The 16,894-nt window shown below is 48.7% G+C and overlaps 1 protein-coding gene across 1 annotated transcript in view; it reads right to left on the bottom strand.

The window, feature by feature from the left end:
- Positions 1 to 16,894, bottom strand: part of CREBBP (CREB binding protein) — an 89,941-nt gene that overhangs the window by 31,276 nt on the left and 41,771 nt on the right. The window contains exons 3-11 of the mRNA XM_049768430.1: positions 16,408 to 16,584; positions 11,086 to 11,326; positions 9,808 to 9,921; positions 5,503 to 5,745; positions 4,504 to 4,606; positions 4,189 to 4,335; positions 2,191 to 2,308; positions 1,559 to 1,730; positions 1,302 to 1,346 (exon numbers count right to left, since the gene is read on the bottom strand). Of these exons, the coding sequence (XP_049624387.1) occupies positions 1,302 to 1,346; positions 1,559 to 1,730; positions 2,191 to 2,308; positions 4,189 to 4,335; positions 4,504 to 4,606; positions 5,503 to 5,745; positions 9,808 to 9,921; positions 11,086 to 11,326; positions 16,408 to 16,584 (1,360 nt within the window). The remainder of the gene's footprint in view (positions 1 to 1,301; positions 1,347 to 1,558; positions 1,731 to 2,190; positions 2,309 to 4,188; positions 4,336 to 4,503; positions 4,607 to 5,502; positions 5,746 to 9,807; positions 9,922 to 11,085; positions 11,327 to 16,407; positions 16,585 to 16,894) is intronic.

The raw sequence follows: 16,894 nt of genomic DNA on the forward strand, positions 1-16,894 counted from the left end.
CTGAGGTCACTTCAGTGGCGCTTGGATCCACCAGGCATATCCCATGCTGCCTGGGACTCCTGCTCACTCCAACTCCTGCTCACCTCTTTCCTGAACTCCTTTTCTTCCACCCTCACCACTAACCATCAGAACACTTTTTTTCTTTTTTGGTTTTGGGTCACACTCAGCAGGCTCAGGGGTTATTACCTGGTTATTCCTGGCTCTACACTCAGAAATCGCACCTGGGGCCAGAGAGAGCATGGAGGTAAAGCGTTTGCCTTTTATGCAGAAGGATGGTGGTTTGAATCCCAGCATCCCTATGGTCCCTCGAGCCTGCCAGGAGCGATTTCTGAGCATAGAGCCCCTCATCAGAACACTTTCACATGTGCCTTTATGCTGCCAAGGGCCCTCCAGATCTTCCGGTAGCCATGGAGTCCGGCTTCCTACTCCCTCAGTCTACCCCAGCAGCAGGGCACCGCCTTGACTTCCAAGAACAACCCCCTCATCCTGCTAACTGCAAAGGTACACCCCTGATTCCCACCTCATCCTGCCTAACTGCAAGGTACACTCCTATGCAGGCACCTCACAGCTGTGAATGTCCTTTACTCCCCTGCAACAAGGTAGAACCAAAGAGCCCCAACTTAAAAAGTCTCTGCCACCAGCTGCCAAAAGCCCAGCCCGGCCCAAACCCCACACTTTGCCCTGTTGCCCATCCCAGAGCATCCCCACCTACAGTGCTTCTGGGGAAATTCTTCTAAAGAGTCATGCCCCCCCCCCCCCAGGGCCGGCGAGGTGGTGCTAGAGGTAAGGTATCTGCCTTGCAAGCGCTAGCCAAGGAAAGATCACGACCGCGGTTCGATCCCCAGGCGTCCCATATGGTCCCCCCAAGCCAGGGACAATTTCTGAGCGCTTAGCCAGGAATAACCCCTGAGCATCAAATGGGTGTGGCCTGAAACCCCCCCCCCCCAAAAAAAAGAGTCATGGCCCCTCCCAGCTATCACAAAAATTCTAAATCCTACTTCTCATCTCCTTGGAGTTTTTCCTTTGTTTCTGAGCCATACTCAGCAGTGCTCGGGAAGCCATACAGTGCCAGCCAGGGCTTGAACTAGGGTGTTCCCTCTGTGGCCCTCCCCAGAGCTTCTTTCTGTGACCCACATGCTTCCAAATGCAATAGCTAGTTGCTGAGGTTGGGAACTTGTACTTTGTTCATCAGCAAAGAGAAATGGAAAGGTGTAAGAGAAGGGAATAACAAAGGGAAGAGGAAAAACACAACAGAGCTTGGTGGCGACTGACTGGGAAACGACACGATTCGTGATAAGTACCTTGAGAAACCTGCATGCGGTTCACCGACAGAGGCATAGGCCCATCTAAATGGCAGAAAAAACAAGGAGTTACTTAAGACCATCTTGATTTGGATCAAGGAGTTTCATTCTGACACCTGCACATTCCAAGGGAAAAGCCACGGAGCAGAGCAGACTTCACAGGGTCCCCTATGAGTGAGCTCTGACAAAGGTAGATGTGGTGTACGGGGTAGCTTGCACAAGTACAACAGATGAGAGCAAAGTGAAGAAAGACTTACTTGGAGGCCTCCCAGCTTGTGGCTGTGGAATCCCGGGGGGCTGAGCCCCCGGGGCCGCCAAGGCTGGCTGGTTCCCTAAGATGCCTTGCTTGTGTAAACGTGATCTCCGTTTCTCTTCGAGTTCTTTTTGTATCTTGTAGATTTTCTCTGCTAATAAGTGATAGTACTCATCCTAAAAAGCAACAGCAGTCATTGTTACACACGAAGAAGATGAATTATATGTGCTAACTAAAGAACTTTTCAAAATCAAGTCCATCGTGAAGACATACATCAACACTACTGATAAACCAAAGGCTCGGATTCTTAGATTCCCAGTGAGTCAACAGACTTCTCAGACAGCAGCCCAAGTACCCAAGATGTTCCTTTCCATGGTTGTTCCTCAACAGCCACTCAAATGACCAGGGAAACGAGTGTGAAAGGGTGAAAGGCCCTTCCTCTGCCGCCTCTGTGTTCTTATTGCAATGGCAACTTTTGCTGGAACCCAAAACCACGCAAGGGACCTCATGCCTGGGAGGGTGCCCCATGCTGCCGAACCCATCTGCCAGAATCCTCAATTCCAGACAGGAATGCAGAAGATGCACTGGCACCACCCCCTCCCCGGTTCTTGGAGGCTGATTTGAAAGGCGACCTACCCGGCTATTGGCAGACTCATACATGTCCCCTTCCACCTTCTTGGCATAAGCTACCAGGTTTTCCATGCGGCGATCCTTCAGGGCTGCAGGATCAGGGGTCGGGAAGATGGCTTGGACACTGAAAAGGATAATAGTCAGCTTACGTTGGCATTTTAGCCGCAACTCAGTTTTATCTGCCTCAGAGAGCCGAACACAGTGGTTGGCAAGAAGCACATTTCGTTTTCTCTCCCACCTCTCCCTCTCTTCCTCTTTCTGTCCCTCCTTTCTACCCCTTTCTCTCTCAGTATAAGAATATGCAGTAAAGTAATTTCTCCGGACATGATACTGTCAGGCCAATTTAGTTCCACTTCAAGCACACCAGAATTCTGCTGTAAATAAGCCCTGCCATTCCGACACCATGACTTCAGGAGCTAGACTGTGCTTGACAGGCTGAGAGTGAGTGTATATAAGCCCAAGTTTGAGTCACAACCTTCATGGTCCCCACAGATAACTAGAAATGATCTCTGAGCAGAGTCAGAAGTATAACCTAGAGCACCTCCAAAAGTGGCCCCTAAAAACAAAACCCCACAAAACTGCATCAAAAACTGATTTTAGGGGCCAAGAATATAGTCAAAGTGGCAGAGCTTATGTTCAGCATGTGGCAAGACCAGAGTTGTACATCGTGACAACCCCCATGGGCTCCGAACGCCATCCACAGCACAACTCAGCACCGCCCAGGGAACTCCAGCTCTTAAGAACCACCAGGGGTGAGCAGCATTGGGGAAATGGGAGGAATTCTCTGTTTTCTTTTTTTTTTTCTTTTTGGTTTTTGGGCCACACCCGGCGATGCTCAGGGGTTACTCCTGGCTGTCTGCTTAGAAATAACTCCTGGCAGGCACGGGGGACCATATGGGACACCAGGATTCAAACCAACCATCTTTAGTCCTGCATTGGCTGCTTGCAAGGCAAACACCGCTGTGTTATCTCTCCGGGCCCGAATTCTGTTTTCTAAATTTCAAACCACTACCAAAACCTTTCATTGAAATAACGGGCTTGGGTAAGTCGATCAACTTTATCTTCAACTGAATTAGTTCAAAAAAGTAAACAGAATGAGCCAGAATCTAGCACAATGGCAGATGAACATGTCTACGGCTCTGTATGTTCAAGACTTTACATGAATATGGCTCTGGGTACCATATCTACCACCCTCCCTGCCCCCAAACACCACCACCAGTTAACTGCTGGGCTGGAGAGATGGTACAGCAGTTATGGCACTTGCCTTGCATCCAAGCAACCTCTATTCTACTCCCAAGCACCACCTGTGGTCCCCTGAACACTAGACCAGGAGCAGTGCCTGAGTAGTGCTGGGTGCCCCTAGACACTCAAAGTGCCAGCACGCTAATTATGCAACTGGGGCCAGAGCAGTGGCACAGTCATTAGGGCATTTGCCTTGCACGCCCTAACCTAGGAAGGACCATGGTTCGATCGGTCCCCAGCGTCCCATATGGTCTCCTAAGCCAGGGGCGATTTCTGAGCGCTTAGCCAGGAGTAGCCCGAGTATTGCCGGGTGTGACCCAAAAACCAACCAAACAATAAAAGCAACAAAATGTTAATTATGCAACTGCACTGCATCTGTGGTTCCCGCAGTGCTCAGAGTACCAAACTATGACCGTGAGCTATAAATTAAGGCGGGGAGGGAAAGGGGGACACATGAACAGGAGTGCAGAACACAGACAGTACAAAGAACGTGCTTTCCATGCAGTTAACATGGACTCAAACCCAAGTACCCTAGTGCCAGGAGTCAGCCATGAGCACAGCCAATTCCGAACAAACAAAACCGAAGTAAGGCCTGGTGGTCTTGGCCTGTGTGGCACAATCACACTCCATCCAGCTGACATCCTGGCTGGAGAGACCAGAGCCTAGGGTCTCATGGTCAGCCACTAACTTTTGAACATGGTGTTCAGGGGCCCCCAAGGACTACTCAGGCATGAGACAGATGACAGGGGAGGGGGCACGTACAGTTTGTGCACTAGGTGGCTGCGCAGGTCCTGAGTGACATGTTCATGCCAGCTTTTCCGGACACCCGTGCTGGAAGGTGGGGCCGCAGTAGGGATGGTGCTGAGGGTCCCAATGTTTCCGGAGTTGGAGCCATCATTCATCAGGGGGCTAAGGGAGAACAAGGACAGCTGAGTTATGGACTCCAAGCAATGAGCACACGCACGCACAACACCTGCTCCTATCTGGCCTGGAGACACACAAGAGCTCCATGCACTTACTTCCCAACCCTTAGTCTTAGCACTTCCACGACAGACAAACAGAATCACAGGGGCTTACTTTGCAGCTCCAAGGGATGTTGGAAGAGCTGATTCAGAAATCAGATTTGGTGGTTGCTGATCCGTTGTTATTCCTCCTGTTGGAATGTTCATTGGATTGTTTCCTTGAGAGAAAGAAACAATAGTAATAAATATATCAACCAACTCCTAAACAATAATCACTTCTAAGTTTTGTCTGGCCATCCTGCAGAACCTTTGATTTAGGGGCCATACCTGGCAGTGCATAGGGGTCCCTCTAGGCTTGGTGCTTGCTTGGGGGACATGAGGTACAGCATCAAACCCAGGCCTCCCAAAGAATAAAGCATCTCCCTGGGCCAAAAATCATGTTTAAGGCTAAGAAAGATGCTCATTTATCGTAACCGGGGAAAAAACAAGAGCAGTACAACTACCTGGATGGAACATGACAACGGATGGGCTTTGAGCTTATTTTACTTTTTTTTTTTCCCCGTTTCTGGGGGTCCTGGAGGGGGGCTGTCCTGCAGGTGCAGGGCCTCAAGCCTACCAGGCCTGCACACTGCCCCATACCTTAACCTTTAGAGGATAGCACCAAAGGGTAGAACTGGGAAAAACCATGTGCACATACACTACCACTGCCCTGTCAGGAGCAGAAGCTGGAAGCAGCAGGCACCCCTAGGCTCAGTCCTCTGTCCTGGCAATGTTGCCTAGTCACCACAGGCTGCTGAAGTCACTCTCAACCCCCATACACTGTTCTGAGCATCAAAAATTATGTAAACTGCGGTAACAGCATAGCAGCCAACATGCCGGTTCACTGGCAAATGCTCCTCCTACCAGTTCCTGTCAGAAATCTCACAGCCAACACTTGGACTTTTCCTGGGAAGTTCTTGGGGTGAGCATCTACAAAATGCTTCCACCATGAAATAAATGAACATGAATTGAATTTACAGTACAAATTGGGGACAGTCTTTGACTCCAGGTAAGACCACCTGTTCCTACTGCCACCTCTGGACAAAGACAAGCTCTCCAGAGCCCCTTCACCTACCAAGGGGGTTGAGAGTCCTCATCTGCTGGTGAGCTGGAGGCTGTGCTGGTTGCTGGCCAGGAACCTGAGGCTGCAGCTGCGTCTGAGGCTGGTTTAGGTAGGGCAGTCCGAGGGCAGCATAGGCCCGCTGCATGGAGCTGGGGTCTATGGGATTCGGATTGCTTAATGACGTAGCATTCTGCTGACCTGTACCCACAGAACCAATCGTGCTTGGAATCCCACTTGCAGGAGACCCCAGGATGGCTGTAACAGAAATAGACAAGACAGACAGACAAAGTTGAGTACAGGAGAGCAACCCACTAGCAGACTGTGCAAGGAGGATGTTGTCCAGATTAACTGCAGTCAGGGAGCAGCAGGGGCAGGTTACCAAGATAAGGTCTACAGGGCTCTAGTCACTCCATAACCTACCTAGCAACATGTGAAATGCCAACACCAAAACAAAGTCCAGCTCTGACTATAGCAAGCAACTGACCACCAAACCCGTGCTTAGTAAAAATCCTCAAAGGTGGGAATGGAAGGTATGAAAGCCCGAAGACTGAGAAACCCATGCTAGGGAGTGGCCAAGAGGATAGTGCTCTGGCACACAGGGACTACCAATGTGTCTGGGATTAATCAAAGAGAGCTCTCTCCCAGCCCCCTCCCCCCCCCAAGTCCTTGGTGATTCCTCTGCACAGAGGAGCCACTCCGCTCATTCACCCAATGCTTCCTCTACCACCACTCTATCTGGTCCCCCTGGTGGGTTTGCTTCGCTCCACTCTGGCTGTGAGGAGCCGTTCAAGAACCTTGGCTGCTCCACCTCAGCTGCAGATGTGCCCAGAAGCTCCTGGACCCAGATGCCACTCAGGAAACATCACCTAAAGCCTCCCTGGCCTCTGGAGGCTCACAGGGCTCCTCTTACAGCTGCCCTCTAGCCAGCATGTTCCAGGGCCCCACAAAAAATATGGCAAATCAAGAATCCCAGAACCAAAGGCTTCAAGTAAGTAGGAATGTGAGGCCTGTTCCCAGGGCTAGTGGCCCTTCTGAGTGACCACACCAATGTACCTACAAATGCATTTTAAGCAGATGGGCTGTTGCTTGGGGTAGGCTCCAGTCCCCTCTTACCATTCTCAGTGAAACTAGACTCAACCTGAGGCAGTCCAGGGGTTAAGGGACTTGCCCCACATCCCACTGATCTCAGTTCAAATCCCTGCTACCACCAGGGGTCACTTGAGCAGAGAGTTGGAAACAGCCAGAGGACTGCTGGGTGTGGTCCCCAAACTCCTCAAAGATTAAATAAAAATGGGGCTCAACTTGAAAATCCAATGAAAGTTTAAATCTTTTCTTCTTTTTTATTTTTATTTCTTTTGTTTTTGGATCACACCAAACAGTGCTCAGGGAACCACATGAGACCCCAGGGATCGAACCCAGGCAAATGCTTTATGCCCCAAAAGCCTCAATTCTTTTGATTTATATCCAAGTTTTGCAGAAGTGAGGGTGACACCGGTCAGAGCTCAGCCACTGCCTCCACCTCCCCGAGTTGCTCCAGTCCACAGAGCACAAGAGTCACAAGAGGACGTGCACACACACAGACAGGCTTGTCTAGGCACCAAGCACCAAGAGAGGCAACACCGATGATCCAGGGATGGGAACTCACTTCGGGTGAAGCCCACAAAAACACCATCAGCCTTGCCTTTAGAGGTCTTCAGACTCCACTGTTCCCCATATCTGTGCAACCAAGTGTCAACCTTAGAGCTCGCCCAGAAGAACTAGGGCCTGCTCCATGAGCCCCAACATGTTGAGTGTGGATTTAAAGGGGATAGTTGAAGGGATACAAGCTGGGAAAGGGCTTTAAAGGATCAGAGTGGTGTGAATGTGGAGCAAACAAAGGGGCCAGAGGTGAGCACCTTGCCAGCAATGGTATACAAGAAAGAGCCAGAGGGCAGTGGACTTAGATGAAGATGGGAGTGGGACTGGGTCGGCCTGGATGCGGGGAGAGGGGGGGTAGGGTATACTACTCCCCTCCCAGCATCCATCCGACAATCTTCCTGGGTTTCCTCCCAATGGTGGCCTGAGGGTTGCACATGTACCAGCATGGAAAGACCAGCTGTCTACATTCTAGCAGCTGCTGAGAAAACTGTCCTTAGTGGCAAGACCCTCAGAGATGAAGTGACATGAGTTCAGGGGACACTGGCCTATGTCTTTCACTGAGTCCACTGTGATGTGGTTGCAGCCCTGCATCCTTCCAGCCAGCAAGAATGAGAATGCAAGAGCATCATCATCATAGAACATGATTCTCCATTGAGAGCACACAACATCAGGCTTCCTCAATGCAGCTCTTGGGAGAGTGGGATGGGCCTGGGGTTACCCTCCCTCCTTTCTACAGACAGCCCTCCTCACCCTGATCCATCACCCACACAGAAATGGCTATTCATTCAGATCCAGAACCACACAGGCATGTCTAAGGTTCTATCTAGAATGTTCTTTCCTTGTGATTTTACTGAAACTGATCATCACACTCTGAACCACACACACAACCCATTTTCTCTCTGTCTAACCCTAGTTTCCACCCCAAATTAAGTAGTTTTCCTTAGGGGAGGAGAAACAAACACTGACAAGAACATGTTGCTAAGACCCTTTCACTCATCTTCTCCAATTTCTCTACACTTCCACCCCCACTGTGCTGGAACTCAAGAATACACTCCATGTCAATGCAGAAATTTCACTTGCATAGCATCACGATCATCCTAAGTGCTTTCGTTTCTTCTCTGGAGACTACCAGAGCCCTGCAGCAAGTGAGCTTGCCTGTGACCTCGACTGTCAAACCTCCCACTCACACCTGTCTACAGCGGGCCACGGCACTGTGGTTCACCACTTCAGAGAGCACCGCTGGATCGGCCGGGACAACTATAAGGCAGTTATGAGGATGTTATAAAAAAAAAAAAAATCCCCACGTTTCTTTTCCTCTATTCTTGAAACAAAAACCACATTAAGTGTTTCTTAAAAAGAAATCACAGTAGTTTGTAGGTGTTATTGCAATGCCTACTGAAACCAAAATATTCCAGAGCCACATGACCCAAATGGAAAGTAAAGAGGAGTTCTAACCTTACCTCAGGAACTTGGGAGCGCGTGTGGACCGCCCCAAGGAGCTCACTATGAAAGAATCTGCTATCACCATCCTTTAACTGAAAAGCTGGTCCTACCCTGGAGAGAAACACCGTCCTCTCCCGAGGATCACATTCTAGCCAGGGGTCCTCAAACTTTTTAAACAGGGGGCCAGTTCACTGTCCTTCAGACTGTTGGAGGGCCAGATTATAGTAAAAACAAAAATTATGAACAAATTTCTATGCACACTGCATATATCTTATTTAGAAGTGAAGAAACAAAATGGGAATAAATACAATATGCGGCCCACGGGCCGTAGTTTGAAGACCCCTGCTAGACAGTCCCAGTTTCCTGAAACTTGACCATCTATGAAAGATGTCCTGGAAATGTGTGTGTTCGTGTCAATTCTGCTCCAAGAAATACTGAGCTGAATAGTAAGAAACATGACCAGCATCCATCCACTACGTAACTGAAGTGGGGGTACCATGAGAGGGGCATCTAGGGAGGGCTGTGTGGGAGTGGGGAGGGAGCAGGACAGCATGTAACTCAGGCATCCTGGGGAAAATCAGCCAGTGCTCTTCAGACAGTGTGGGGGGGGGGGGGGGAGGGGGTTAAGGGCTTGAGGAAGATGACCAAGAATGGGGAGAGTAACTAACTTATATCTCTATCCACAAAATGATAAAAAAAAATTAAAAAGGGGGGTTGCAGGATGGTGGGGAGCAGAATGGCACCAATGAGACAAAAGAAAGAACAAGACCAAGTTGTCGTGAGAGTTGTGGGGATCAAGAGGGCCAGTTTTACTGCAAGTTCCTCCTTTCACAGCTCTGACAGCGTCCAAGGGGAGGGAGCCCCAGGAGGTCCCCGAGATAGGACCACCCTCCACAGCCACACTGGGGCAACTGGTGTCCAGGCAGACTCCCGTCTGATCCCACAGTATAGGAAGGGCAAGTCCCAGGAGAAGCTGCCCTGATGCCTCAGGAGGTTCCCCACCGGCCAACTGACTGACTCCTCTAGAGCAGACCCCAACCAAACCTGTTCCCGCCACCCCCATGGAAGTGGCTCAAATCCTGACAAGTATCTGCCAAGGACGGGAAGTTGGCACACGCCACGTGCCTGGTCCTGTCTCCTACCACCCAGCACGGCCACACAGGCTCCAGGCCTGCTCATCTGCACTCAGACACTGTCTTTCTCATCTCCAGCCTCTCTGCCCCAATGCTCACTTACTTTGTTGGTTTCGCTTGTCACTGGCATTTTTCAAAGGGAGGCAAACAGGACAGTCCTGTCGTGTGCAGTTCTTCCAATGAGAGATGATTTGTCGTGAAGATGCACAATGGGCAACTATGACCAGAAAAACAACGAGATGTTATTTTTCTATCCAAATCACAAGTTCAATCATACCTAAATCATAATGCCAGACGCCATAAGAAAATGGTAACAAGTGTAACCGTAACACAGTGAAGCAGTCCTCAACTTACAAACGGCTGCTTTTCCACGTTTGTAAGCAGACTGCTGAGAATTTCCACACAAAAACTGCTCATAAAAGCAATGAATGATGGTGATAAGGGTGCAGGCCCACAAAACAAAAACAATTTAACCCAATTAGTCAAATGGAATGTAGAATAGTGATTCCATAAAGTCACTATTAAAGACAGAAATTTAACACTGTCTAAGGATGAAACCATCAAATTACTAATCATTCAAGAAATACAGACCAGGAAGCCAATGTGAAGTGGGGGATGGGGGAGCTCTGATGGGCCCTGGCAGGGTGGCCAAGCCTGGCTGCTGGTGGCATCTCCTCGCCCACGCCCAGGGAGTGTCACTACTTTCTAAGGGTCGCACACAAACCTCATGGTCACTCAGGGGCTTCATAAACATCATGAGCTGAACAGAAGGTAGGGAGAAAATTCTCCCCAAGGGTTAGGAGCAGAAAGAAGAGTAGGAAAGAAGAGCAGGACTGCAGGAAAGTAAAGCTGTTATAAGAAACACTGCCTACAGGAGAACAGAGGTGTTTGCTGAAGAGAAGGGAAAAGGGACACACAAGGTGCCCTCACCACCCCATCTGGGGGCAGGAAGGAGGTGCAGGGATAGTTTGGAGCCCTTTCTGAGATCCAGTCTCGCCTCAAGACAAAGGGGTGGAGGAGCAAGGCGGTGGAGTTCTGGCATCTTGAATGGATAAAACAGTGGCAAGAGAGATGCTGTGGGCTTGGGCAGGGAATGAATGCACCTGATATTGCCTGCAAGGACACTCAGACCCAGCCTTTCCTAAAAAGTGAACTCGAGATGTGATGTCTCCTATGCAGGGCCCTATACAGCACCCATGAGGTCCAACCTACTCCAGCAGAGCTCAGAACCCTGCCAAAGCCCTGGCCCTTCTCACCGGTGGCTGGAGCATGGGCACAGGCAAGCAGACTTAGGAAGCCTGTCAGCACAGGAGCTGCCCAAGAATCCCGCCGACGTGATTCGCCCTGAGCTCTGCTGAGAGGACAGAGCAATCGCACTTACCTTGACAGGCCTTCCCAGCCTGGCAGTGCGTCATGTGATTCAGAACATTCTTCATGGTCCGGCAGTGCGGCAGCGAGCAGGCTCGGACCTCACCATTGGCTTGTTCTCTCCTCTGACATTTGTGAGCGTGAAGCAGGAGGACTAGCTGCTGCTGGATCAGTTTGCGTTTTTCAGGGTCTGCAGTGGGGCCCGTAGCAATTGCTTGTGTGGGTACAATTCCCATTGCTGTTTGCATCTGAGACTAAAAACAAACGAATAACGATAGTTTAATATGTTTTCAGAGCTCCAAGGAGCATTTACGAACCATCTCCTCAGTCCCTGCTGCAGTTGACAGTGCCATCAAGATGAGGCAGACCCGGCCTGCTCTGATCATCAGTGACTCAGAATCTAGGGCACAACTCACTCTTTATGGAGTCGCAATGTTTAACACAAGACTTATTTTTTGGAGGGGTATTGGGGTTTGGCTTCCCTATAGGAGGTTTAGAAGCCACTCCTCGAACTGCCTGGGCTGGGTGAATGACACAGGTCCTGACGAAATATGCAGGAAGTAAGTTAGTCTAAGCCAGGCTTTTGCTCCTGTAGGAGACTTTTGCTCCTGTAGTTCCCAAACTGGCAAGCTCATACAGTTGAAAGAGTCAGCCATCAGCCGAAGCCTGACCAAATGCGAGCCACTGCATATGACAAGGCCACTGTGACCAGGTCCCTTCTGAATGATGTGAATTCACCCCACAACCCTCAACTCAGTTGCCCATGCTGAGAAAACGCTTCACCTTCCGTTCCAAGTTCCATACAGATACTGGACATCTCCCCCCAACTCACCCTGTCCAAAAGAACTAGACTGGGCTGGGGTTAAGACACATGCACTCACCCAGCCGAAATGTAACCCCAACACCATACAACCCAAATAGCACAGAATAACACTGATGGTTTCTGGCACAGTAGGGCCCAAGCAGCTCCTTCTCCTCCTTGGGACCCAGCACTAAACTATTGGCCTGGTTGGCCAAGTAAGAGACATAGGGAGGGGGTGAAGGAGAAGGAAAGAGAAGGACGGACAGACAAACTGGATGATGTGTTAAAGACACAGAGACGTGTCTAGATGTTTTCAAGTTTTTTCTAAACAAAAAGCCGGGGGCCGGAGCAGTGGCACAAAGCAGTAAGGCCTGGCACTAGCCTAGGATGGACCTCGGTTCAATCCCCTGGTGTCCCACATGGTCCCCAAGCCAGGAGATTTCTGAGCCCATAGCCAGGAGTAATCTCTGAGCGTCACTGGGTGTGCCCCCCCCCCCAAAAAAAAAAACACAACCACACTTCTAACTGCAAATAAACTGGAAAAGGTCACCGGTGAAAGCAGAAAGTTCACTGACTTTCCTACTCCTTAAAGTTACCAATCTCTCTAGACCTGCAATGAAATTCAAGAGAAACTCAGAGGCTGCCACTAAAACTCTCAGCTCCATCCCACAGCATTCAAGGACATCTGCCCCACACTTGTGAGGAGGCCCTGAATTTGATCTCCAGCACCCCATACCCCAAAGCAAGACCAAACAAAATACACTTTTAAAAACCTACTTGTCAGTAGGGCACATACCTTGCATAAGGCCAACCCAGGACAAACCTGGGTTCGATCCCTGGCATCCCAAATGGCCCCCGGAACCTGCCAGGAGGGATTTCTGAGTGCAGAGTCAGGAATAATCCCAGCGCCGTGAGGTGTGGCCCAAAAAAACAAAAATAACAACAACCCTCCCCAAAACAAAACAAAAACCTACTTGTATATAGCACTTATTATGTTCCCCTAAAGGTAATTCTGTTCAAGCTAAGAAAAACAGTAAACAGAACAATAGTACACAGGGTAAGGAGTGAGTTCTGGATGTAACAAACCCAGGTTTAATCTCTATCACCCCACAAGGGCCCATGAGCACCACCAGGAGTGATCCCTGTGCACAGAGCCAGGAATAAGCTCTGAGTAGTGATGTGTATGGCCCCCAAATTAAGACCAAACCAAATAAAAATCAAAACCATATCATTGCAACTCTGATGGGGAGAAAAACCTGAAAATACCAGAGAACCAAAGCTCTTTTTTTTTGCTTGTAGAACTATTAGAGAAATGACGAAGATCTGAAACTCAGACATCCGGGCAGCTTTGATTTGAGGCCAGGCAGGTTTCTCTTCTCCCAGTTGTGTCCAATTTCACACACACATACACACCCCAACCTCACCCCCACCCACATCAATAGTCTTGAGTGATGTGACGAGTAGGTTTCTCCTTCCAGTGTGTCTGATATCACAGACACACACACACACACACACACACACACAGACACACACACACAGACACACACACACACACACACACACACACACACACACACACATAGAGTCAATAGTCTTGGGTAACACATGACTCTCCTGGTGGGCCTGGATTCACCTAGTTCTCATCCTACAGCCTGTGAGGAACTGATCTTCCTTTCCAATCTCCCACTTCAGGACAGAAAACTACACCCACTCCTCTTTTTCCTTTGCAATCAAGGAGGAATAACCAAATGTTTGGGACGGCACCTAGGCTATAGTCTCTGACAGTCTGTTCCAGGAGACCTTGCTGAGATAATTTCTTTCACATATGCCAGGTTTCAAGCACAGAAAAGTAGAGAGGCAAGGACTATTAGCACACCTAAGAAAAAGACCAATTATTTTGAAGTTATTGAATACTTGTGCTGTTTTTTTACTTGGAATGCTTTTAACCAGTCTTTGGAACTACACTTATATCATATGTGACACCTTGATGTGTCAAAACTAGAACTGTTGAAACTCCATGGCACATTTAAGTCTTGGTCAATTATCTGCCTATTGGTTTCCAGATGTAGAACAAAAACATGGTTTCATAAGCTCTACATACCGTGTGAGAGTTCTTTTGGGGAGGCAAGTCAACAGCAAAATGGTACAGAGAAGTCTGCTTTAGTCTTGGACAGCTAAAGGTCTTCCCCAAGGAAATATCACTAATGTCAGGGCACACACTGAGCACACACTTGCATGGACAGAGTCCCAGGTTCAATTCTTCCCAAACATCAATGGGAATCCCCTGTGATTACCCCCAATCTCTCCAAGGCCAAACCATAAAGCAATCAATAAACTTTGAAAAAATATCTGAGACACTCAAGACAAAGCAAAGCAGCCTGTACTCACTCCTGTCCTGTTGGCTTATCTCCTGGCCAGGCTCTGTGCCTGCACATGCTGGAACACAGATATGAAAAGTGGGTGGCTCTAACCAAAAAAAAAAAAAAAACCAAAGGGGGGGGGTGCCCAAGCGGTGGCGCAGAGGTAGGGCATTTGCCTTGCACGCACTAACCTAGAACAAACTGTGGTTCAATCCCCCTGCATCCCACATGATCCCCCAAGCCAGGAGCAATTTCTGAGCGCATAACCAGGAGTAATCCCTGAGCTTCACTGGGTGTGGCCCCAAAACAAAACAAAAAGTGGGTGCTCCGCTGAGGCTCACAAAACCCGGGAGATGGGAGACTCGATTGATCAAGTCAGTCATCCGTGGCCACCAGCCCAGCCTTTTATCAAGCCACCTGATTGCTTCTGTTCTCCCAACCTCCACTTACAAGTTAGAGAATGCACCAGAGAATACCAGGTAGGACAAGGGACACCTTTGCAATTATTTTCTTGTTCTAATTCCCCCAGAAGGACATTAGAACAGCATGTAAAGCTTTGAAATCATAAAATAAAAAAAATGTTCATTAAATGCATATAGTTATCAAACTGGGAGAAGTGATGATCACCTTTGAGGTAAGTGAGATCAACCTGTAAGAAACCTTTTTTTTGTTTTGTTTTGTTTTTGGGCCACACCCAGGGTCACTCATGGCTCTACGCTTAGAAATCACTCCTGGCAGGCTCAGAATGCCTATATCCTATATCCTCTGGATATAAGATGCTGTGGACTGAACCTGGGTCAGCCATGTACAAGGCAAACACCCTCCCAATGGCACTCTCACTCTGGCCCCACACAGCTGTTTTAGATAAAAATGAAGAGTTTGGGGGCCGGAGAGATAGCATGGAGGTAAGGTGCTTGCCTTTCATGCAGAAGGATGGTGGTTCAAATCCTGGCATCCCATATGGTCCCCTGTGCATGCCAAGGGCGATTTCTGAGCATAGACCCAGGAGTAACCCGAGTACTGCTGAGTGTGACCCAAAAACAAACCAAAAAAAAATTAAGAGTTTGGGAATGGATCTATAGAGCAGCAGTATGGCATTTGCCTTGCAAGTGGCTGACCCAGGATGGACCTGGATTTGATCCCATATGGTCCCCCAAGCCAGGAGCGGTTTCTGAGTGCATAGTCAGGAGTAACCCCTGAGCGTCACCGGGTGTGGCCCAAAAACCAAAAACCAAAAAAAAAAAAAAAGAAAAAAAATGAAGGAATTTTTGCACTTACTGATTTTTTAAAAAATGGGATCACTTTATAACTTAAGTATTTAAATTGCACAAAAATAACTTTTCATGAGCACAGTGAGCCAGAATGGAGTGCAAGCACCCTCTGGATTGGACATACCATAGTTTCTCAGGAAAGGGGCTGGTTAAAGCAGGAGGGCCTAGGAGGCAAGTCTGAGCTTCTGCCTCAATCCCAAGATTCCCTCCTTTAGGCTGGAGCAATGTACAACAAGCAAATAACAGGTGCTTATCTGGCCCATGGCAGACTCAGGTTGAATCTCGGACATCCCATATGGTTCTGAGCACTATCAAGTGTGACCCAAAATTACCAACACCATAAACTCTAATTTTGGAGCAAGAGTAACAAGTTACGGAACAAAAACAGATCCAGGAAACTGACAAAGGGGTTGAAGAAGAAATGACCTAATCTAAGGACAGTTCTATTTGTATTTTATTTTCCAAAAAGAATGTTAGGAACAGAGAGAACCCTGACCACTCAGTGAGGTCCTACTCCCGGTTTGTAATGAAGGCCAAAGAGTGAGGATGAGTTTTGATCAAGGCAAAACATTTTCACATTTCCTCGGGAAAATGACACGTGAAAGAAACCATCTCTGAAGTGAAAATCCTTCAGTAGATCAAAGTCTTTTGGTTTCACTCAAACTTTAGGAGAGAAAAGCCCATCTCACTAGTTTGTGGCTCTCACTCTGAGTCAAGCATGGCTCTAAGGAGAAAGGTGAATGTGTCTTGCCAAGTTAACCCACATAGGGCTGAGGGTGAAACTGGCTGACTCAGTATCACTTGCTTTCTGCTTTCCCACTGGCACAGATGATCAAAAGCAAGCTGGGTACTACCAAGGCCCAAGACCCACACCTGCAGCCCAAGAGCCCAGAGCGCCTTACCATGTTTGGCACATTGGTGACTGAAGCATTCTTTATGTCCGTAGGGAAGGGAGGCAAACTATTGACCATATTCTGTTTGTTGGGTAGCTGAGGGTTCACTCCGGGAGCTCCCATCTGCTGTCCTCCAGTCTGGCTGAAGGGCTGTCCAAAGGGACTTGTGTTTCCTGTCATCCCCATCTGAAACAAAGAGGTCGCTTTAGCCAAAGATGCTCTGCTTCACCCAATCAAGCAAGAGTTGACATTTACCATGAAAACCTCATATGGATTCAAAGTTAGAGGTGGTTGTTCCTCAGAGTTCAGTCAGGATTCTGTTCATACAAAGTATCACCCTACACATCACCCCCAAGAAGCCAACTTTAGCCATATTCCCCAGGCCAATCATGAGGCAGCAACACATTAAGGAAACAAGTCTCCCAGGTGGTCAAACAAAGGGGACTCCCTCCAATATATTCTACAAACTACTGGTTTCTTCAGATCCACCCCCCTC

The sequence above is a fragment of the Suncus etruscus genome, chromosome 2 (assembly GCF_024139225.1).
Source record: "Suncus etruscus isolate mSunEtr1 chromosome 2, mSunEtr1.pri.cur, whole genome shotgun sequence".
Taxonomy (NCBI): Eukaryota; Metazoa; Chordata; class Mammalia; order Eulipotyphla; family Soricidae; genus Suncus; species Suncus etruscus.